Genomic DNA, 23,893 nt, shown 5'->3' with positions numbered 1-23,893 from the left:
ATACTCACCTGTGTCCAAGTCCTAACTGGAAGCTCAGTAATCTCTACTGTGTTTCTATCCACCACAAATATTTCACCACTGACGGCATATTGATTCTGACCAAGTTCTTGGATCGTTCCTTTAAAGTTTTTGTAGTTTGGAAGCTGCAAAGAAAAAAAATAATAATTCAAGGCTCCGACTTCTCTCCTGAGTGCCAATAGCAGATCTGAATGCCTCTTAATCTACAGTGTACTGCTCCTGGCGGGTGAATACGCCTGCAACTCTTCCTCATCCTCAGCAGTCCCTCCCCAAACACTCACTCAGTCTACAGTTCACAGTTTCCGTTAATATAATCTGAATGTTCCCCGACTTCAAAACCTTAGCGTCATCTCTCCTAATCTTCCTAGAATACTACTTTTTCCCAGCCCACTGCCTCCATACTCCTCCCCTAGATTAACAATTCTTCAAATTCAGACTTGGAAAGCCTTCTACAGTCTTTACTCAATCTAACATTCTACCTTTTCTCCAACAATTTGCTTTTCAGACCACTACTCTTCTTCCACATTTTGCTTAAATATTTTGAATATTCCCACTTTCCTTCACTCTATCCAGCAGGCCTGACACATATGCAGCTCCCCACACCCCCTCATTTATATATATAAATCTTACTTATCTTCCTCATCCTAATTACAAATGCGCTCTCCCTCTTCTAAAATTCGTATTTGTTGTATCATTAAGTAGTTAGTAGCTAGGCATATAGGATAGAACATTTCTCTGGTACACTGAGCCACATTCTTTTTCCCTGTAAACTTCATGCCCCAATGTCTTGTCTTGACAACAGATTATCTTTCTGAAGACAGATCAATTTTTCACCTCACCACCTAGCACAGTGTCTCAAAGATAGATACAGGGAGATACATAGGTAGGTAGGTAGGTAGACATAGATATATCAGGCACATAAGAAGCATACATTGATCAAATACACGAACATAAATGCTCTAACTGAAAGAATTAAATGCTATAATCATAAAGTAGTTTCATGCTGTTAGAAATATATCAAAGTACCTTAATCCTTTGAGTAGTTTTTTTCATGCTCGCTGACCCCCAGAAGTATTTTTTCAAAAAATAAAATTAGTTCCAGTTACAGTTTTATTAACTTAAAATCATGTTTGTTTGATAACCAATTTACAGAAACAAGAAGAACATACATTTGCCTTTTTTGTGTGTGTGACAGAGAGAGAGGGGGAGATAGTGAAAGACAGGAAGGGAGAAAGACGAGAAGCATAAATTTTTTGTTGTGGCTCCTTAGTTCATTGATTTCTTTCTCATATGTGCCTTGACTGGGGGGCTACAGCAGACTGAGTAAGCCAGCAACCCTGGGCTCAAGCTGGTGAGGCTTGCTCAAACCGGATGAGCCAGCATTAAAGCTGGCAACCTTGGGGTTTCGAACCTGGGTCCAGCCCAACGCTCTATCCACTGCGCCACCACCTGGTCAGGCATATTTGCCTTTTTTTAATGTTGCCTTACACATGTATGATCGTACTTTGGATGGCAGGAGGCACAGGGATGAACATGAATGTTCATCCCACTCAAAGGGTTAAAGTATTTAAGGAGAAAACAGATTTTAAGTCATAATCTAATTTTTGTTTTCTTTTTGAATACAAAAATGAAATAAATCTTGGACAGAAATACATTAAAATACTGAGTTTGCTTTTCAACATGGTAGGTAGATCTACAAAGTATATTTTTCAATTTGCTTATTTATATTATCTACAATGAGCACTACCATTTTTGTAATAAAAATATACATTTAAAAGTATTATGATAAAAAAATTTCTAGATGATTTTAAATCATGTGGAAGATGGACATGTTTTGAGAAGTTTTTCTTGGAGGGAGTTTGGGGGGAAGAACTGAGCACAGAGAATGATGTAAGAAAAAGGAAAAAATAAAAAACATGGGGACACATTGAAATATATACAATGTGTTTGTTAGCATTCATACAACTTTACTATAACTCAGTAGTTGTGAACAAATCCTAAAGTTCCATAATTTTGTCAAAAAAAAATTAGTCTCTATACACTTTATAGTATACTTTAGATCTATGAAAGCCTAAAATATGGAGTATTTTTAAATTTCAATAGTGTCTCCCCATAAACCTTACTATCAGGCTTTTTCTAAAGTTTATATCTTTTACTATAAGCACATATCAAATTACACTGTAATAAAGTGATTATTGTCTATAATATATTCTAAAATAAAAATGGTTCCATTACTTCTCTAAAATGATTAGACATTATCACTTGTTAAATAAGCAATATAAGCAATAAATTCTACATAATTACCATGGGATGAGGGTCCAAGCCATCTAGCATGCGTCTGACATTGTTCACAATCTCCCTAGCGTCGTAATTGGGTAGTTTGCAAGCCCATCCTGTACCAATGCCCTCAGCACCATTTATTAGCACCATAGGAATTATGGGAATATACCACTCAGGCTCTACACGTTGATTATCATCATAAAGGAATTTAAGCAGGTTGTCATCCACAGCAGGAAACAGCAGTCTTGCTAAAGAGCTAGTGAAAGGAAAAAAAAGTATATGAAAAAATGTCATGGTTTTTAGGAATAAAATTTTATACATAATTCAAGACTTCATTTCAAAAATCCTTTTAAAATAATGCATTTTGAAATTTTTTTATTACAGTTACTGCTTCACAGTAAATTTTACCAAGCCTTATTACCAAATATATTTCTCTCAGGCACAAAGCCAGATTAAATAACCCAATTTTACTTCTGTACTTACCTGCCTAAATTTTTAGTATTGATAAATAACTTAAGAATCTCCTCTTAGTCTGACTAAATCACAAAATCCACCTTCAGCCTAAAGAGTAAAGGCTGGTCAGAAAAAAATCCTTATATTCATTGGGACTGGTTTCACCAATAACCCATAAAAATTTAGATGAACAAACTTCATTCTATTTACTATCAAATAATTTAAAACATCCACCTCAATCATACTTCTCCATAGTTACAATTTTATTAAACAGTCAGTTCCAATAAACTTCCAGTAGAACGCTATGCCATTACAGCAGCAAGCTGTTACCTTAACATCGTGAAGATGTAACGAGGGCTTGCAGCGTCTTTACCACCATGAAGCCGAGTTCCAAACTGACCAATAGGCTGAAGTAAGTTAATGTTGTTGCTTCCCACAAAGTTCTGAGCCAAATTCACAATAGTCATCATCAATGCTTGCTATAGAAGAGAAACAGAATATAACATTAATATTTTTAATTTCTATATTTATTCCCTATTTATTTATTGTATTTTTCTAAAGTGAGAAGTAGGGAGGCAGAGAGGCTCCCATCTCGCATACACCCGACCTGGATCCACCTGGCATGCCCACCAGGGGGCAATGCTCTGCCCATCTGGGGCATTGCTCTGTTGCAGCCAGAACCCTTCTAGTGCCTGAGGCGGAGGCCATGGAGCCATCCCCAGCGCCCGGACCTATTTTGCTCCAATGGAGCCTTGGCTGTGGGAGGGGAAGAGAGAGACAGAGAGGAAGGAGAGGGGGAGGGGTGGAGAAGCAGATGGGCGCTTCTCCTGTGTGCCCTGGCTGGGAATCGAACCCGGGACCTCCAGATGCCGGGCTGATGCTCTACCACTGAGCAAACCTGCCAGGGACTATTTATTAAATCCAAATTCTCAATTCTTTTACATTTTCAAAGACCTTATAGAAGGAAAAATACTTTAAATACTTTATTATGCCTTTTTTTTTTTAATTTATTCATTTGAGAGAGAGAGAAGCGGGGAGGAGGAAGAAGCATCAACTCCCATATGGGACTTGACCAGGGAAGCCAAGGGTTTTGAACCGGCGACCTCAGCATTCCAGGTCAACGCTGTATCCACTGCGCCACACAGGTCAGGCTTATTATGCTTAATTATCATTCTTCACACCTGTAAGCATAATTCTCAATGCATTCCAAAATTAATGCTTACTTCTCCGTGATGATAAGCAGACATCTCAGCAACAGATCCAGCCAACTGGGCAACTTTTACTTCACGTTTATCATTCCTTTTGAAACAGGTAAATAAAACCTTTCGTTGGCCTGGTTTAAAGCCTATTTTAAAAAAAACATTCCTTCTTTTAAAAATATTACTTCAAATATAGCTGTAATGTTTCTTTAGCAAAAAAATGTTCTATATAGTCAAGAAAGAAAAAATGTAGTTTATTTTTGAAAAATAACTAATTGAAATTCTATAACAAAGTGAGTACAAAATAACATGTTTTTCAGCATCTTAATCTATTCCTAAAATGAAGTACCAATTGAAAGACTTCCTTCTGGTCTTAAAGAACTGCTCAGTGACACCAAACTTCTTTCATAAGAGATTCCAAACACTCATGTGTCCAAAATGTCAGCTGTAACTAAAATAACAGCAAACTATCAATGAGTCTGAAACTATTATTAGAGTATCCCAAAACAGGACAGCCCTTACAAATAAGAGATGTATTGTGGAAATTAAGAATGCAGGGTTTAGAATCTCAGTAATTTGGATACTCTTTTAACTAGACCATTTAACATGTGCCTTTGCACAAATTACTAAACCAGTAAGTCTCAATGTCCTCGACTATATAATTATAATAGAAATAATTACCTTCCTAATAGGGTGATCATAAGGATTATGAGATAATGCAAGCAAAGCACTCTGCTTCCTGATCATTCTTCTAGGCCAATGAGCATAGTAATAAACTTTTTAGTATATGCTAGCTATCATCATCATCGTGGGCCCAGAGCATTGTAGAAACAAAAGGATGAGAAAATGGCCCCTTTCCTTGAGAATTTTATAATCTAATTGAGGAGGCAAAATTAACACAAGTAAAATAATTGGCACACAATTATTAGCACAGAGTTTAGGCATCTGGGATCAATTTAGACTGAAATTGTTAGGGAAGACTTCTTTCTGAAATTACAGAAAGAATGTAACTTAAAGCTAGAACTTAACGGATGAGTAGAATCATCTGCTATTAACTGAAAAACCAAGGAACACAAGGATCAAACTAACTTGCTAAAAGTTATAAAAAGAAATTTCAAAAGTGCTAGCTAGAAGACCAAAATCTGCTCTACCAGGTAGCAGTTTCTAGTTATTTTGTCAAATAAAATCAGTTAAAGTATTGAGATTTAAGGGTCTTTTAAAATTTAGTCTCTGATAAATATTTTAGAACTTATCAAAATACCATTTTATTACTTATTTTAGGAAGTCTGCAATCAACTTGGAGCAAAAGCTTTTAAAATTTGCCTTAAATTTTCCTGAAAAACTAAAAAAAGGTTTTAAAACATTGAAATTAAGAAAAAAAAAAGATTTCCTACCAAAGTATCTCTATAGCAACTTCAGGGTTTTAAAATTATAGGGATGACTTAAAATACATTAATTTAAAATATACTCAATATATACAAAAATGAGAATGAGAGGATTTTAAATAACAGCTACTTACCATCAACAAGAGATGGTATAGATCTTTCATTGTCTGAGTTTGAGAACAGAATCAATTCCTTGTTGATGAAATCATTGTATGTCAAATGCTTTGTTGCTGTACCATATAAAAATTGCTAAGAGAAAAGTTATATAGCAATGGTGTCATTATTACTATTTCAATTTTAGTCTCTTTCTCTCTTCCCCCAGATCACCACTCTGTATGACTAACCTCTGGTAATCCATGTAACCTACGCTGTCTCCGATCTTCCATAAAATTGGTTAACCATTCTTTTCTGTCATCAATCTTCTTTTTACTGAATGCCTGAAAGATTCCAGGAAATGATTTCACATATTTAAAATAAATTTCATTATAAAACTAAAAATTTTTAAATGACTAATTAATTTCTGGGAAATTTGGTTTTTCTAATATGCTTTTATCAAAAATATACTTGAAGAGAGGTCTTCAAATAAAGACTATGAAAACAGGGCATAATCAGAGGGTTGGGAGTAAAGAAAAACAAAATTGATTAGATTGGGCATTAGAATTCAAAAGAGACATAGAAAAACCAGACCGAGAAGAAAAGTACAGAAGGTAGGGAGACATGTACTAGGAAAGATTTCTTTAAATCAGCTTCATTACCAAGGTAATGGCAGCATCATCTTCAGGACCAGCATATCTAAACAAGATGCGGTGCCTTTCCATATCAGCAAAATATTCCTTTGCTTCTTTAGCTGTACTGGTACCCAAACCTGCACAATTTAGAAAATAAAAATGAAAATAAGCTAGACAGAGGACAAATACTATATGATCTCACCTATATGTGGAAACTAGAGAAGCTGAACTCATAGAAAGAGTAGAATGGTGGCTGCCAGGGGCTGGGGAAAAGGGAAAATAGGGAGGTGTCTGTCAAACAGTACAACTTCCAGTTATAAGACGTTAAGTTCTGGGAACCTAATGAACAGCATGGTGCCGACTGAACAGTACTATACTGTACACTTGAAAACTGCTGAGAGTAGATGTTATGTGTTCTCAGCACTAAAAAAGGGGGGGTAACTATGTGAGGTGATGGATGTGTTAATTAACTTGTGGTAATAATTTTACATTATACACATATCAAGTCATCATGTTGTATGCCTTAAATATACATAACTTTATTTGTCAGTTATACCTCAATAAAGCTGAAAAACTTTTAAAATAAATCATGAACATCAATGATTATTTAAAACCATTAGCTGAAAAGCTGATGGATCAAGCTGGCAACACTTATACCAACAGATTAATTTTCGTAGACAAAGAAAGACAAACTATATATTACATGCCTCCTAACATAAGTATATATTACCACCTATTAAATGGTTTTACCACGTAAATCTAATCCACATCTGATTAAGCCTCCAATGTAACTACCAATTAACAGAGAATAAGGGGCAGAAAACCATACTTCATACTTAATGAAACTATAGGGATACTCAGCAAAATCCAGAATGTGAAAAATTATACAGGACAATCCAACTTTTGAAACAAGTAAGTTACAGGAAAACATATGAAGAGAGACACAATATACTAAAATTTAAGTAACTTATCAACCAAATATAATGTGTTTGGAGTCTGACTCAAAAAGAAATAAAACACTATAAACATTTTTAATATAAGCAGGAGAATTTTAACACTGACTGAATATTTTAGGTTATTAAAGATATAATAATGGCATTATAGACATTTTTAAAAAAATTCTTTTAGCAATAGATATAAAAAGTATTATAGAAATAATATAAAATTTGGAAAATATTGCAAATAATAGGGTGGCAATGAGAAGTTTAGATGAAACAAGATTGGCCATGAAATGGTGACTGTTGGAAGTATATGGGAAGCCCATTATAACACTCACTATAGTTTATAAAATTTTACATAACAATTATTTTAAAATTAGCAATAGCTATTTTTAACGACTAAAAAAGAAAAACTTTCAAATATTGTATTATGCGCTAATAAAAATACATTTATGTTAGCAGTGACTTCACAAAATTTAAATATTTTAAAACACAAACCTTTGTAGTATTTTATTTTCCAAGCTTTCTGGTTTTCTATATGTTTTCTCCATTCATCAAATTCAGGAATACTGTAGAAGGAAAGTTCCTGCTTATTTTTGCTTGCCTTAAATTAATAAAAAAAAAATTAGTTTTTCTGCTACTCTTTAGAACAATATAAAAATATATTAATATAAATAGTACCTTTACAATTGGAGTAATGAATTCTTCAAGAAAACCATGCTTCAGAAGTGATGGCCAATTGTGGTGGATGAAATTAATAAGCAGACCTTTTATGTGAGAACCATCTTGATCCTAAGTAAATGTTAGTAAAAAGAACAATAATAATTTTATAAAATATAATTACTTATATAACCAAATTTTAAGATGTATGAATGCAGCAGAGGCAAAATTCTGTTCAAATTCTATAACTGCGTTTTACAAAACAGTAGATATTATTCTTCAGAGGACAGCAGTAAAGAATTTTTCTTAAAATTCAAATAAAGAATATATCTAATAATAGTTTTCCTATGATAAACTGAATCTTCCTGTCATTACAAAATATACTATTATTATATCTGTTTTACAGTTTACCTAATTCACTAAAAGAACGATTTACGGATGGAAATACATAACACATGGTTATAACACAACTTCACTGGGCAATGGAAGGCAAAATCCATGGAGAATAGGTATTCACAAGTATGACCTTGATATAAAAACTGCTACTTTTCTGCTTAACGCTACATAGCAGTTTTTTAGTTGAAGATTTTTCTCTAAAAATGCTTTTAATTATAGAACATAAAAGAAAAGCATATGAAATTCTTCCTTTTTAATTTTCTAGTTCCTAGTTACTGTCCTTTTACTATTCAAGTGCTCCTAGTTTTTGTATATCCAAAATTATGCCATCATATAGAAATAGTAACCATTATCCTAATGTTCCTTTTTACTTGTAAATTTCACCATTTCCTTCCTACTTATAGGTAGGCTTCAACCCCATAGTACTTCAGTGTGTTCTATTCTTCTTATATTTATATTTTAAAATATTTTTAAAATATCTAAACCAAAAGTTGGTTACCCAATAAATCAGGATAATGTAAAATGTGCTTCACACAAACAGTTCCATTAAACAATGTTTTCTTCCCCACTGATGTACAATCACTTTTACTTGTACTATCTCGAAACAAGTCTCATAGAATAAATATCAAAGGAGCAATATGAAAAATATATGAGTTTTAAATACGTGGCGACTTTTAAACCAACCTGATCAGTCATAATCATAATCTTTCCATAACGTAATGTTTTCAGAGATTCTGCATCATCATAACTTTTCTTGTATTGTAGACCAACTATTTTAATAATGTTGTTTATTTCTGCATTTTCCATGATCTGTACATAAAGGAAAAGAATTGAAAGAATTTTAAAGTGTTGATATATACAAAAAATGAGAGAGAATTTACATTTAAAAATTCAACAACTTCAGTAAAGTATGAAAACGCCACATATCTGTATGGGCACGTATATACTATATGTATGTGTACACAGAAACACATACCTGTTTATGAGAAGCTTCTCGTACGTTAAGAATTTTTCCCCTCAGTGGAAAGACTCCGTATCTGTCTCGCCCAATCACACCCAACCCAGACACTGCCAGTGACTTGGCAGAGTCTCCCTCTGTCAGGATCAGCGTACACTCCAGGGAATGTTTGCCACCTAAAAGAAATTTAGAAAGACATATAATCCACATTCCTCAATTTTACCAATGAGAAAAATGAAGCCAGAAAACTTACTAATCACAATGATGATGGTGTAAGACTGTAAGGGTCATCTTACATTATGTTCAGTATAGTTTAAACATTAAATATATTTTATTGAATCCCTACCCCCTGAAAATTAGTATTATGTGGAGCATGTGGCAATATTAATGAAGTGAAATTATACTCAACATAAAATCCCATTCTAACTCTATGTGGAAAATAAAAATTTCCTATAATTGCATAAATAAAAAATTAAAGCAAATCTTTTTTAAAACTTTGAACCTTACCAGCATCATTTGCATCATCCAGTTTGGGAATACCTTTGATTTTACTATACTTTACTGATGAACACTTCTTGTTCAGCTGAGTTTGAGCCTTAAATTTCACCCAGTTCAGGATACTTTCTACAATGCCACAGTTAGAGGCCTAAAAATCAAAGAAGAATAATATATAAACAGGCCAGAAATTCATCCACATAGCGACAATTAATGTAATATGTGTAAACTGTGCAATTATTAGACAAAACAATACTGGTGATAATGATGTGTCAGTAAATTTTATTCTAACTATACTAAAACACAGACACATGGAAAAGGGGTGACTTTACAATATATGCAAATATCTATTATAATGAACTCCATGAGAAATATACACAGCTTTTGTTACAAGTTAATTTTGTAAACATTAACACAGTAAAGCTGATCCACCACTGAATTTACCAGCTGGTAAATAATAGACACTGACATTACTGATTTCTGTCAATACAAAAGTATGAATCTTGAATTCACTATGACAAATAAAAATATTAACATGAAGGGAACATTAGGATAAACAAAATATTAACAAGAAGGGAACATTAGGATAAACTCAAGAACTTATGAATAGGCCTTATTCTTTAAAAAGTGTGGTAATGAGTATTTCAACATAAGTTGTGTGTCACACTGCAGTTAATCAACATGTGACAACATGTTTACCCAAAAAGAAAAAAAAGTGAAGAACCTCCAAGTTGGAGTTATTTATTTTTCATTATACCGGGTAGTTTCACTTTAGGTGTATGAAAGAGTTTTCTGGAATGTCTGAGATATAAAAAGAGATGAAGTATGTTGCCAAATTTACACTTAATCTGCCAAAAATGAAAAAGTATAAAATCTAATATCAAATAAGTTCATAACGAAAATGTTTTTGAGAGCAAAAATTTTGAAAAGCATTATTCAAAAGTAATTTGAATTCTGAATTGATTATTATCTGGTCCAAAAATACTACTTCTATTGGCCTTAAACTACATTCTAAAAACAACTTTTGTTTTTGTTTGTGAGAAACTGCCTTTGAGATTCCAATAATGGAATTTGATAAGTATGTTACCACTATCACAATTACTCTTCCACCAAACTATAAACTTCCAAAGTAGAAGGGCTGTGATTTATTCATCTTTACATTTTCAGTGCAAACATATTTAAAGGAACTTTATATATTCTTATTTACTACGTTTGTTAATGGTACTGCTGAACAAGGGAACTGAGGCAAATCTTGCTTATATACGACAGATTATAAGAAGCTATTAGCAGCCACAAGGCTCAGTTATAAATCTAAGATTTATTATTTACTTGTATTCTCACCTTGTTTTGGAAAGATTAAAGCAGCCTAAATAAATATGTGCAATGTAAAATAAAATTTTTAGATATGTAGAATATGAAATTTTTGTTATAGTTATGTTACAATTTTTTAAAAACTCTATAATGGTAAAAATCAGTAGATCAAGTTCAAATAAGTTGAAATCAGAAGTCTGATAAGGATGTGAACATTTGTTGGGGAAACATCTGGCTTCATAATGACCAATGCAAAATTAAAAACATAGTTAGCTACATGATTACCTATTTTAATTCTTAGCAAAATAATCAATTGTTTTATAAAATAAAGTTTACCCTTTGAAGTTTGTAGAATTAAGTATATTAGTTTGTAGTATGAATATGCTTACACCCACAGTTAATATGAGAAACTAATCACAAAAAGAATAAGGAAAACTATTTAACTCTCAATAAAAACACACTGATAAATAATACAAGATAATATAAATTTACTCACTGCTTTGAAAAATTTTTCTGATAGTTGGCATTTGGACCCAAAACTTTTGGGCTGCAGAGTCATGTTTTCCTTAGTCTGAGAATCAAAAGTTGGGTTTTCGATAAGGCAATTAATAAAAACCCATATATGGTTTTTTACCTGTTGAAAACAAACCAAAAAAAGGTAATTATCAGAACTGATATTATTTTATACTTTAACAGAATACATAAAATCATCACTTACTTGAAATGGTTTCACTGATACACCAGCTTTGTTCTTTTTCTTGACTACTTCAATCAGTTTACCAACAACTTGATCTACTACATAATCCACGTGCCGTCCACCCTAAAGAGAAAAAAAATAAATAAAATCTTCTATAGTTAGGTTAGCAAAATATAGTCCTTACATATTCATTTTTTTCTAGATGAGTGTTTAATCTTTATAACAACTTTGTGAAGTATTATTAAACCTATTTTCCAGAGGAATAAAATGAGGGTCAGATCAGCAGAGTTGGGATTTAAAAATAATGTCTCTTTAGCCACAGAGTCAATTAGCCAATTTCATACAAAGTAAAACCAAATGGGAAAAAAAGAAGACATGGGAGTGAGAATGAATACCGGCATGGTGGTGGTAATGACACTCATAAGATTTAAACTTAGGGACTGTGGCAGTCATTGTCAATTCTCCACCCAATACCCATTCTCTCCTTTTACTTTATTGACACATCTAAATTTGTTTTTAACCAGAAACATGCCCAATTAGGAAAATTCACCAATCTGGATTCCATTGCAGCTACATATACCTCCATGACCCAGTTCCAACCAGAAATGATAGTAGATGTCTACTGGATATAGCTTCCAGGAAACTATTGTTATACCTGATAAAAAGGGGGAAATTCAGTTGGCACATGCATTTGCCCAACCCAACTCTCTCCCTGGAACTTAGAAATGAGGCATGGAGGAACAGCAGGCAACTTAAAAGGCAAAGTAAAAGCTAGATGCTAAAGGTGGCAGAAAAAGCCAGGGGCATAGGCCCCTAATGACACTGTCTCACAGTACTAAACTAACACTGCCTACCCAAGGTTCCTAGATATAAGAAGGAAAAATAAAACCTTTACATGTTTATGCCACTGAACATTAAGTTTCTATTACATACAATAAAATGCAATTATAGCCCTGGCCAGTTGGCTCAGCGGTAGAACGTCAGCCTGGCTTACGGGGGACCCGGGTTCGATTCCCGGCCAGGGCACATAAGAGAAGCGCCCATTTGCTTCTCCACCCCCCCCCCTTCCTCTTTGTCTCTCTCTTCCCCTCCCGCAGCCAAGGCTCCATTGGAGCAAAGATGGCCCGGGCGCTGGGGATGGCTCCTCGGCCTCTGCCCCAGGCGCTAGAGTGGCTCTGGTCGCGGCAGAGCGAGGCCCCGGAGGGGCAGAGCATTGCCCCCTGGTGGGCAGAGCCTTGCCCCTGGTGAGCATGCCAGGTGGATCCCGTTCGGGCGCATGCGGGAGTCTGTCTGACTGTCTCTCCCCGTTTCCAACTTCAGAAAAATACACAAAAAAAAAATGCAATTATAATGGACACCAGATTTCTGTTGACTACAGAAACTGATATTTGATTATAAAAATGTTGAACATTAAAAACGTTAAAACTGAACAAGAGTGACAAAGTGATATATCACTGCTTTAGCTCATTCTAGGAATACATGCTTGCTTGTATTGCCTAATAATATTTATTATGATCAATGGTTAAGTGCTTTTAAATGAGAGGAATTTCAGTTGATTTTGAAATCCAAAAGCCTAATGAAGAGGGTTGAAACCCCTCAGAATGGCAGATAACATGTTCCACAATGTGACGCCCCAAACATACTCGTCTCCTAGTAGTCTTTCCTCTACATTCTAAACTCAGAACACAAAATAAGGAATTTATCATTTAAAATTTTATAAAATATCAATGTATTCAACTATAAACACTGATTGTATAAACCTACTTCTCAATGGATGTTAAATGATAAGACAGCTATTTCACAGACAATAAGCTTTCATTTTCATAAATCAACTTTGCTTTCACCAAAGCAGAGCTGGGAGGGCTTTGTTGTTGTTGTTTTAATGAAGCACTGTTCTACCACTGACTGAGACAGGAAAGAGAATCAGCACACTTACTTTTGTTGTTGCAATGCTATTTACAAAGCTGATTTGCTGGAACCCTTTTTCGCTCAGTGTTAGACAAACATCCCATCTTTCATTTGCAAGTTCATGAATAACTTTCAGGGCCACTCCAGTTTCATCCAATTTGTCTTTCACATAAAGATCTACATAACTGCGAAATCCATTTACCTATTAATTTGAAAAACCAAAACAGTAAACAATCTTATCTTGGCAGCTCAGCTAGATGAATGCTATCAGGTACTCGCATACTTTCATTTTCCCTCATCACAACAGCTTATTCTGCAGATCCAAACCTTCATGACTTTCCCCTATTCTACTCCTTAATTCCTACCCTTTAAGAAGCAATTCATTTTCTATGTATTTGATAAGGAAAGGTTATGAAGGGATAGCTGGACAGGTGAATTATTATAAAGTCTTTCCAAAGTTTAAGTTTTTTAAATAACAAAGTAGACTTCCTGTTTGAGTTCAGATATAGAGATGGTTGGGGGGGAAAAGAAGCTTCCTCTCTTACAAGAAAAGAGCTTGTCAGACAAATTGGTATTCTATGAACCCTCAAAAAATTGAGATCACAGGACCTTTGGCCATCCTATGTCTGAAAAGAATCAGGACTCCATAGGAACCACTGGGGCAGAAGTTGCCTAATGTCATATAAGACAGTAGGAACATCAAACAAGAAATTCTGACAAGTGTAGACGAGTAATGGTTTGTGAACTCCTTGAAGACTACAGTCATAAGGGGTTCCTATTCTTTTGCAGGCTTTCCCTCCAGGAACCCAAGCAGATTCTCACAGGGAAGAGAGAATCCAAAAAGTTCCCCCAATGGTGCTGGCTCGGGAAGGAGAATAGCAGCCACTGGGAATTGCCCCAGACCCACCTCCCTTACCAATATAACCCTAACCGGCCGGGGAGGATCCTGCTGGGGAGCACTGGCAAAATCCCACCACAGCTGGAATAAAGCCATGCTGCCCAGCTTCATCCCGTCCTGCCCCCAAATCATTTAAGTTTAAAAAAAAGACTTATTCTGTAGGGCAGGGAGCCTCAAGAACATTGAATGAGAATACTAGTGGATACATACTGCAACAAGGGAAGAGAACAGAGGGCAAAGGGAAAATCTCTACCTCTCGAGGAGGAATAGAAATATTTGTAAAGGCCAAACCCTTGAGACACAGGCCCATTGTGCACTCCAAAGTCTGTGACTTTGTCAGGCATCAGAGTTCCCCAACATCCTAGCACCATGCTAGCAGGCCTCCCGTAATAACAGCGGGCTTCAGCTGGAAGAGCTGCATGAGGCATATCCTCCTTGAGGGGCAGCTCAAAGGGAAGGCCCAAAGCAAAGAGGAAAGACAAGAACAAGGAAGAAATTGAAGTCTCTGCTGCCAACAGCAACAACAAACCTCAACACCAGTGACTACAGCACAAGCTGCAAACACATCCCATTTTTGTATAGATTAACATAAATCCTCATACTAAAGCCTATTTATTCCACATCTACTACCCTATACAACATAGCTGTTTTTCTACAAAAACGTACAAGGCATGCCAAAAGGCAAAATAACAACAACAAAAAAAAAACAACAACACAGTCTGAAAAGACAAAGCAATCATCAGAATCAAACTCAGATATATTACAGGTATTTTAGCTATCAGATAGAGCATTTAAAATAACTATGATTCATATGTTAAGGACTCTAATGAAGAAGGTAGGCAACATGCAACTTCAGCAGAGAGATGGATACTGTAAGAAAGAATCAAATGGAAATGCCAGAAATCAAGAACAGAAGACATGAAGAATACCTTTGGCAGGCTCATCAATAAACTTGACACAATCATTAATATTAGAAATAGAGCATAAAACAATAATTAAATTATCATTTCATCTTTTAAAAAATAAGGCAAAAGAAGTTAAACAAACTGACACACAAAGAAAAAGAATGAATAAAGCAGAGCAAAACATCCAAGAGCTTGTAGTAATACCAAATTTTATAATATGTGCATAAATGAAATGCCAGAAGAAAAAGAAAGAACAGCACAAAAGAAATACTGGAAGAAATAATGGTCAAAATTTTTCTAATCAGTGACAAACGATACCAAACAACATAAATGTAAACACACACACACACACACACACACAAAATCCCACATATACACCTAAGCATATCATAGTCAAAGAAAACAAAGACAAGGAGAAATCTTCAAGGCAGCCAGAGGAAAATGAAACACCTTACCAACAGAGGAAGAAGATAGGAACTACAGCAGACTTCGCATCAGAAACCATGCAAGCAAGAAGACAACAGAGTGACATCTTTAAGTATTGAAAGAAGAAAAACAAAAAGTGTCAACCCATAATTCTGTATCCAGTGAAATTTTTATAGTCTTTGAAAGTGAAAGAAAACAAAGGCTCTTTCAGAACAAACATAAACTGAAGGAATTTATTGCCAGCAAAAATACCCTACAAAAACATTCAAGGAAGATCTCCAAGGAGAAGGCATATGATTAAAATCAGAAACTTAAGTCTCCACCAAGAAATTAAGAGCACTGCAAATGGAGTAAATCAGGTATTGTATTTTTAATTTCTCTAAAGATAACAAAATGCTTAAAGCATTAACAACATCACTAACTGAAAAAAATTTCTGCCATCATTTTTCAGCTGTTTCTTCTGCCTCGTTCTTTCTTCTTCTGGTGTTTATAGCATATGTAAAAGTAAAAAGTGTATGATGGTAAAGACACAAGAAATGGGGGGAAGATCCTGAAGATACACTGTTAAGTCCTTTCACTATACATGAAGTGATCAACTATTTGAGGGTAGAAAGTATTTTGAAACTGTAAACCCTAGGCAATCCCTAAGAAAGTTTTAAAAAGAGGTATAACTAAACAAAGGTGATAAAATGCAATCATTAAAAATAATGTTCAGTTATAACCAGAAAAGGCAGAATAAAATGAAATAAGAAACAGAGAATAAATACAATAAATATAGCTAGCAAGATGTTTTTATCTAAATATGTAAATAATCACTTTAAACTGAATCACCTAAACACACCAGTTAAAAGAAAGAGGTTATGATATTAGGTCTTAAAAGATCTAACTACAAGCCATCTACAGAATAACAAAGCCTTATTTCAGAAGACACTTACAGGCAATTTCTTTCCATTAAACATGACCTTGACCCCTTTGCATGAACCAGCCAAATCATAAGCTCTTCTGGTCATGAGGGCCACGATATCCTTGTCAAGTTTTTCCATCTTAAATTTGGACAGATCTGGTTGGAATGTTATGCATGTATAATCTTCACCATCAAAATGTTTAATTTTGGCTTCAGAAGTCTTCATCATATTATTCATCCATGTCTTTAAAAGAAAAAATATTTAAATATTTCTATAATGCTTTTCTAATTTTATAATATATACTCAGCTCATGAAACACATTTACCACAACTGTATATATTTTTCAGCTTTACAACAAATCTTTGAAATTGATATTAAAGGTGAAAAAATTTTAAACACTACCATTATAACAACCTTGTGTTGAAAATAAGCAATATCTTTTTTATTTAAAAAACTTTAAATATTGTTAATATATCTTAAGTTCAACACAGCTCTATAGACTTTTACAAAAATAAGTAGATATGATGCTTTCCAGAGAAAATTATTTTAGCTGATGTAAAATTTCAAACTACTTTCAAAGGCCTACAAGATTAAAATAAGATAAAATTTTTAAATATCATGTTCATGAATCAATGAGGAATTTTTCAAACATTCAAAGTAGATACATTTCAATTATCTTTGAGGTTCAGGGCATTTTTCACTAAAGCTTAACTAGGTTAAAAGAAACATCTATTAAGTAAAGCATTTTGTTTTATAGAAATAGGAGAAAGCCAAGCTAATATAAAACCTCCCAAGTATTCTAAAGTCTTGTATACTATGATGATGTGATTAACATTTAAAAATGTGTATGTATGTCATTGCAATTTACCCTAGATTCTATTATCTTAGCAAACAAAAAAACATGATTATTTTAAAAAGGCAAATTAGATACATTTCTATCATACCTGTTTAAAACTATGTTTATATTCTTTGCAAGCAGTTTCTACTGTAAACTTTGTACTGAAAATATTACAAAGTTTTGCACCATAACCATTACGACCACCTGTAAGAACAATTAAATGTGAAAGGGTTAATGAAAATGATTTAAAGGAACTTTGTTAACTTACCTACCATAGGACAGGTATGTTGCAAAAGAGTTTTACTTATTGCATTATCTTAACAATCATTAATTGAATATTTCAGAGTACCAATTTTTTTCATTTAAAGAAAAATTCAATTAAGATTTAGTATATATAGAAGTATAATAAAATATGTATTTTGTATATTATCTTCATCACAATTATTTAATTAAGTTTGGTATCTCTTGTAATCCAATACTCTAAGTGAGTAGATTTCTATCAAAATCACTTCTCCATTACAAAATTTTAATCTGTATTACTTCCTAGAGGTTTGGTTTTAAACATACACACACAAAAAACTATCAACCTACTTGGGTAACATAAGTAAGTAGGAAACATCTGATCTAATCAAAGCATTTTCAACTCTATTTAAGAGTCAACATTTTCAAATTTTTTAATTGATACCTAAAGACACAGTGGCTTATGAAATAACAAGCTCATATATACAGGAGTCACACATCTTACTTTCATCAATAATTCAAACCTTGGCCTGTCAGCCAGGTTAGAGTTCTAGGAGTTCTAACATAAATAAATGTGCTATAAGAGTTAAGCTTTTAAAATCCTGTCAGATTATAATTATACATGATATTTTTCCATGTATTAATTCTGAAAAGGATTTTTCTCAACAAAACTACACAGATTTCCTCTTCTGTAATATTTTATATAGAAATAGTAAGAGTTTTTATGTTGAGAGCAATATATTTTAATGAAAATTCTAATCATCCGTTCAGACTCTGTTTACCTGTAACTTTTTTCTCATCATCGTCATAGTTACTAGATGTTAAAAGCTGTCCAAAAATTAATGCAGGAACATAAACTTTCTCTACTTTATGTTCTACTACTGGAATGCCTTTTCCGTTATTCCAAATGCTTATAATGTTAGATTCACTGTAAATAAACAAGAAGAGTTTAGAGCTTAAATACTTTAAAGACATTAATTTCCATAAAAAGTGAAGTAATCCAGAATAAACCTAAATAATTATAAGCAAAACAGTAATCATTACAAATTGGAAGACATTCACTCATCTTTCCAGAAAATACTTACTGAGGACACACATGTCTGTCCCTGAGTCCTAACTTAAATTAGGATCACTAAGATCTGCAAGTAATACAGCAAAATTTCTCAGGAAAGGAAACTCTTCTCAACCTCCCATAAAACAGTAAAAGCAATGAAACTTTTACAATAAGAAGTCAGCCAGAGATTCCGTTTTCTTCTCAATACATTAGCCATGATCTTCCTGCTTCATTCTACCAGCACACCACCTGTGAACCATGAGCTCTGAAGAGCAAACGACCATTGTCATTTTCACTTCCTGCCTAACTGCTGTAGCAGTACAGGTGGAAGGAGGAAGGACACACAGGCTGAACCATATTCTATTTTCAGGCTAAATGTTAGAGGGTTGTTGTTTGTATTATGGCAACCGTTGTCCTAAACTAATTTTAATGGTTTTATAATATGTAAATATTATTAATTTGGGGTCTCTTTCATGGCTGTTTACTTAAATTGTATAGTCACATCACAGAGTACTATGGAAAAAGAATAAGAACTAAGCTATGCTACAGATTCTCTAAATTTAACCCATTAATTATCACATTAACTATCAACTTTCAACCCTTCTTTACAGAGTTCATACACACATACATGATAAAAAATTAAAATCTTCTGTATGAAAATGCAGAGAATGAAACTGAAAGAGTATCAAAACTGAACAGCACAGAAAACTGGATCAATGAAATAAACAGAATAACAATACTTTTTCCCATTTGAATTCTGCTTTAAACTGACTTCCTAAATTAGAAATTTAACAAGCAAAAATTACATCTCTGAAATAAAATTTATTTTAATAAAAATAAGATTAATCATGCAATATAAGTACTAAAGAAAAGGTAAGGAATGACTTTATAGAATGAATTCATAAAAGAATGATTAAAATTCAGAAATAAAATATAAAGTTAAGCAATGTGTCACAAAATGCTTATTTATCAACAATTTTAAATATATGTGTATATAAATTTCAGTTAAAAGCAGGAGAAAGATTCAATAGTTTCTAATCAATAATGTGTAAACAAAAAAGAAATAAAACAGAAATGAAGTGAAAATATACTACCTTCATTTTTCTTGGAACTATGAATTTTTATTTTATATTGAAATAAAATAAATTTCTAGCAGAAGCAGTTAAAATGGCAGAGAGGTAAATAAGGAAAAAACTGGGGTCTGATTGTCACTAATAACCAAATAAATTTGGTTATACTTCCATGTCACTCTTATGCCCATATAAAAATATTTGATTGAAAAGAAAGTTAGAAAGAGAGCAATAAAGGCCTAGAAATACGCTGTCCAGAATCTGTAATAAACTTAAGGTAAGAGCCACTATTTGGTCTATACAAATGTTTTATAGCTCATTTCTTGATCATTTTGTTATAATAGGATTCTCTGTAAACTCTTTTTAAATTCCACATTGTTAGGTTAAAGTATCTAAAACAAGTAAGATAAAAGAACCAACAATTGTAACCATCCTAATCAAGAATGTATTTAAGAAAAGTCCCTTCTCTTCCTTAGTTTTCAATCAGAATCTTTCAAATCTGAATTTTAAAAAAACATATTTAATATCTATTATTCCTTATTAGGTTATAATAAATGATGTTTTTAACTGATAATTTCTTAAATATGTAAGAAAAGGAATCTTGACAGCTAAAATATTTTTAAAACTATCTTAAACTTCTGTATATGTTATATGTTGTAACCCAGAAGTATCCTACACACCTTTATCACATAAATTCTCAAGAATTTATTCATTATACAAAGAATCCATATTTTTAAAAGTAAATGTAAAAAAATCAAGAACTTTAACAGTGTAGTTATATGGTAATATTTTCATATAAAATACAGTTAACTCTATAATATAATCAATATGTTATACTTTTATGTTATACTTTTATTATATTATTAATATTAATTATGCCATCTGAAATCTGATTGCCAAGAAGGCTATTCCTGAATTGTTAAATTTTCATGTTAGAGAAAAACCTTAGAGACATGCTAAATTACTAAAGAAAGTATAATGGATAAATACAATATTTTACAAAAGGCATGGTAATGAAAACAGGATAAATGTAACAACTGTATTTTTAACTTAAAACTTCATTATTTTCATTCCTCCTCAGTCCTTAAAAGAAAAAGAAAATACCACCCTAGTGAGATCTAATTAGCTGAACACCTGGTTTATATTTTATAATACTAGCAATTCCTAATTTACAAATGATGTTATAAAAAATGAAATAGTCCAAATGCGGGTCACAGAAAGTAAATTTAACCTATAATGTAACTGGAATAATACTGGCAATAGCCTATAGCATTGGGTCCCAAAGCTAAGTCAAGAAAGAAAAGATAATTACTTCAGCATCTAAAACATCATCAAAGAGGAAGAAAAGCAGTCTCCAAGAGCTCACATAAAGTATTCTGGGGAAAAAGATCACAAAAGAGAGAAGAAACCATAAGAGTATAATGTTCTGGCTAACAGAGGCAAAAATAACAAGTTCTCAAGCAATAGGAAACCAAGAAGTACTAACTGCATACATTATTCACTTCAGGAATATTCATAAGTGAGGGAGGGACTACCTGAATAAAACAACTTAGCATAAAAAATTAAACTTGAAATATACTTACGGATCAATAGAAACTTTAATACAGGTCATGTTCTTATCCCTCTGTTTATTGTCAGCTGCATTAACTACAAAATTAAAATATTTTAATAAGTAATCAAATATGTAAATTTATATAAACACATGAGCATAACTGCATATGCATCATGGCTTACTATAAACATTTACATATGGTAATAGTTAATGAAGATAATTACTTAAAACTTCTAATATAAAATCTTATTTTCTACATGTTCTTAAATGTTATATTATACTAAATTATTGTCATGTCTTCTACCACAAAACAAGGAAGGGGGATAATTGTGTGATATATAAAAACAAATTAAATAAGAACAAACATCTGCAGTTCACGATCTCTATCCCAAATCTAAAAGCAAAAAATTGGATTTAATTATATTTTATCTTGGTAACAACTACTTTCTCTTGATCTCCTTCAATAAACTAGTGACTTTATAGACAGACTGAGCTAAAACCAGTCAGTTATTTCTGAATGACAAAGGTAAAGTCTTTAGCATCCTTCAAAATCTTGGAATCCAAGCACTATAATTGATAATAATATATTTGTAAGTATTAACCACTGTTTCTGTAAATTTGAACACAAGCTAGCTGTCAAATTAAACTTCAATCATAGAAGGAGTATGTTCCTGATAAACACCTAGAAGTAAAACTGGGTGGACAGCTGGGAGGCAATAGTGAAAAGAAACCACACGTATAAGGAACCAGTTGTATTCACCCATCCTTTTCTCAAAGGCCCTTGGAAGCTCAGACCCACACAATTCCGCTGCCTAGACCTCTCAAGTGGCACTGATGAGGGGGCAGAGCTCAGTCTCCAGAAAGTCTGTGGCTGAAAACGTTTCCAAAGTACATCCCCTAGGAGTCTACAGACTCCATTGTGATTTAACCAATGATGTGATTGGAGAGGAAAAAGATCATTCAGAACAAAGGTTGTTCAACTTGACTGCCCAACAGATTCAACCCCTGACTCTGCAAGGCTCAGCCCTGTAATATCTGTTTTTAACATGTCTCCTGCCCCATGACTGGAATGCAAGCAACTCACAGATTACTGCACATATAAGAACTCAGACCAACTTTGGAATTACTAATCAAATATCACACATTCATTTTACAAAAGAACAATTAAATCACAAAGAAAACAAGCAGATATGAAAATATTATAGCAGGGAATATAAATTTATGTGCAGCATAAAAAAGGAGATATGCCTTTAAAATATATACTATAAATCTGGCCTTATATATAGGGACATTATAATGACCCTACATACAGAAACAGATGCATCAAATCTTAAGCAAGTACTCACCCAAGATTTCATCAAAGATCTTGTATAAACCTGGCACAAAGGTAACCTCTCTGCAGTTCATTCCCATATCTTCATCATATACCCACATTAGCTGCATTAAGGGAAAAATTAAAAAATGCTTTTGAAGTAAAAAAGTATTTACCATCAATTTTATATAGTATAAACCCACATCTGTCAGTTGTGTTGTAAATACTTAGACCTTCAAAGTAAAAGAAAAAGAAAAACAAAACATATACTTACTTCAGTTACAATGTCACTGTATTCACAATCAACTTAACCTCAAAACTGAGAAAGTGATCATTTTGTATCATCTGTATCTTACCTATAAAGTTAGCTTTAATATAAGGCACCAAGAATTGTTACAAATAGTAAATAAAATAGGAAAAAATAATATCTCATATTTAACTTTACACTTTACTTCAAGCTATATATTTTTCTATTGTATAAGAAACCCAGAGTAAAATAATATAACTTTGGAGTCAGAGACCCAGCTTTGACTCCCAGCTCTTAGTAGTTGAGAGATCTGAGAAAGTTACTTTATTTAAACCTGTTTCCTCATCTATAAAATGGAGATAATAGTGCCTACCTCCCAAAATTGTTAAAAATCAAACAAGAGAATTTGTGTAAGCCATATCCATAGTAAACAACAAGCAAGTCATTAGTGTGTGTATAAATTCTAGAATTAAAGTAAATCACAGCATGCATGAACTTAAAAAGTTTATATATTCCTATTTTACCTTATACCTCTTACTTCTGATAGGTTTTATCTCTAGTTTGTTTTTATCTCTAGCAATAAATGAAGATATTTCTATTTCTCCTAGATCCCTCTCCCTACTTTGCTTATGACCAGAGAGACATGAAATTATGTACTCACAAAGCATGTAATCACAAAAATTTTATTTAAAAGTAGCTATAAATACATATCTCCTAATTCTAATAAAATTTAAAAAGAATTACCTGTGTCAATGGCTCCACTGACCCAATGTATGTATCAGGACGAAGGAGAATGTGCTCAAGCTGTGTCTTTTTCTGATACACTCTCTCAACAGACAACTTCTTTGAAGAATCATTTCTGTTTGCAGTTTCGGACTCTTCTTTTTTTACAGCATTGTTCTGATCAAAAAGAGTCTAAAATTAACCAAAAAATCAAATTTAAATAACCTACCAGGGGGTAAACTACAATGTATATGGACACATGACACATAAGTTTTCTTTTTAACTACACAATTATCT

At 33.0% G+C, this 23,893-nt stretch overlaps 1 protein-coding gene across 2 annotated transcripts in view; it reads right to left on the bottom strand.

Moving 5' to 3' along the window:
- The window catches only part of TOP2B (DNA topoisomerase II beta), a 56,577-nt gene that overhangs the window by 22,089 nt on the left and 10,595 nt on the right, over positions 1-23,893 (bottom strand). Inside the window, exons 2-22 of one of the 2 annotated variants that reach the window (XM_066245723.1) lie at positions 23,618-23,788; positions 22,661-22,751; positions 21,346-21,409; positions 18,421-18,566; positions 17,505-17,602; positions 16,591-16,803; positions 13,455-13,628; positions 11,540-11,641; positions 11,318-11,455; positions 9,523-9,661; positions 9,034-9,191; positions 8,742-8,867; positions 7,683-7,793; positions 7,500-7,605; positions 6,091-6,200; positions 5,680-5,772; positions 5,470-5,584; positions 3,975-4,096; positions 3,082-3,230; positions 2,323-2,554; positions 9-143 (exon numbers count right to left, since the gene is read on the bottom strand). In XM_066245723.1, coding sequence (XP_066101820.1) covers positions 9-143; positions 2,323-2,554; positions 3,082-3,230; positions 3,975-4,096; positions 5,470-5,584; positions 5,680-5,772; positions 6,091-6,200; positions 7,500-7,605; positions 7,683-7,793; positions 8,742-8,867; positions 9,034-9,191; positions 9,523-9,661; positions 11,318-11,455; positions 11,540-11,641; positions 13,455-13,628; positions 16,591-16,803; positions 17,505-17,602; positions 18,421-18,566; positions 21,346-21,409; positions 22,661-22,751; positions 23,618-23,788 — 2,793 coding nt within the window. The remainder of the gene's footprint in view (positions 1-8; positions 144-2,322; positions 2,555-3,081; positions 3,231-3,974; positions 4,097-5,469; positions 5,585-5,679; positions 5,773-6,090; positions 6,201-7,499; positions 7,606-7,682; positions 7,794-8,741; positions 8,868-9,033; positions 9,192-9,522; positions 9,662-11,317; positions 11,456-11,539; positions 11,642-13,454; positions 13,629-16,590; positions 16,804-17,504; positions 17,603-18,420; positions 18,567-21,345; positions 21,410-22,660; positions 22,752-23,617; positions 23,789-23,893) is intronic. The other variant, XM_066245724.1, reaches the window with a different exon arrangement.

This window comes from Saccopteryx bilineata, chromosome 10 (assembly GCF_036850765.1).
Source record: "Saccopteryx bilineata isolate mSacBil1 chromosome 10, mSacBil1_pri_phased_curated, whole genome shotgun sequence".
In the NCBI taxonomy this organism is placed as follows: Eukaryota; Metazoa; Chordata; class Mammalia; order Chiroptera; family Emballonuridae; genus Saccopteryx; species Saccopteryx bilineata.
The sequence above is the reverse complement of the archived record's forward strand: the minus strand, read 5'-3'. Positions and strand labels throughout refer to the sequence as shown.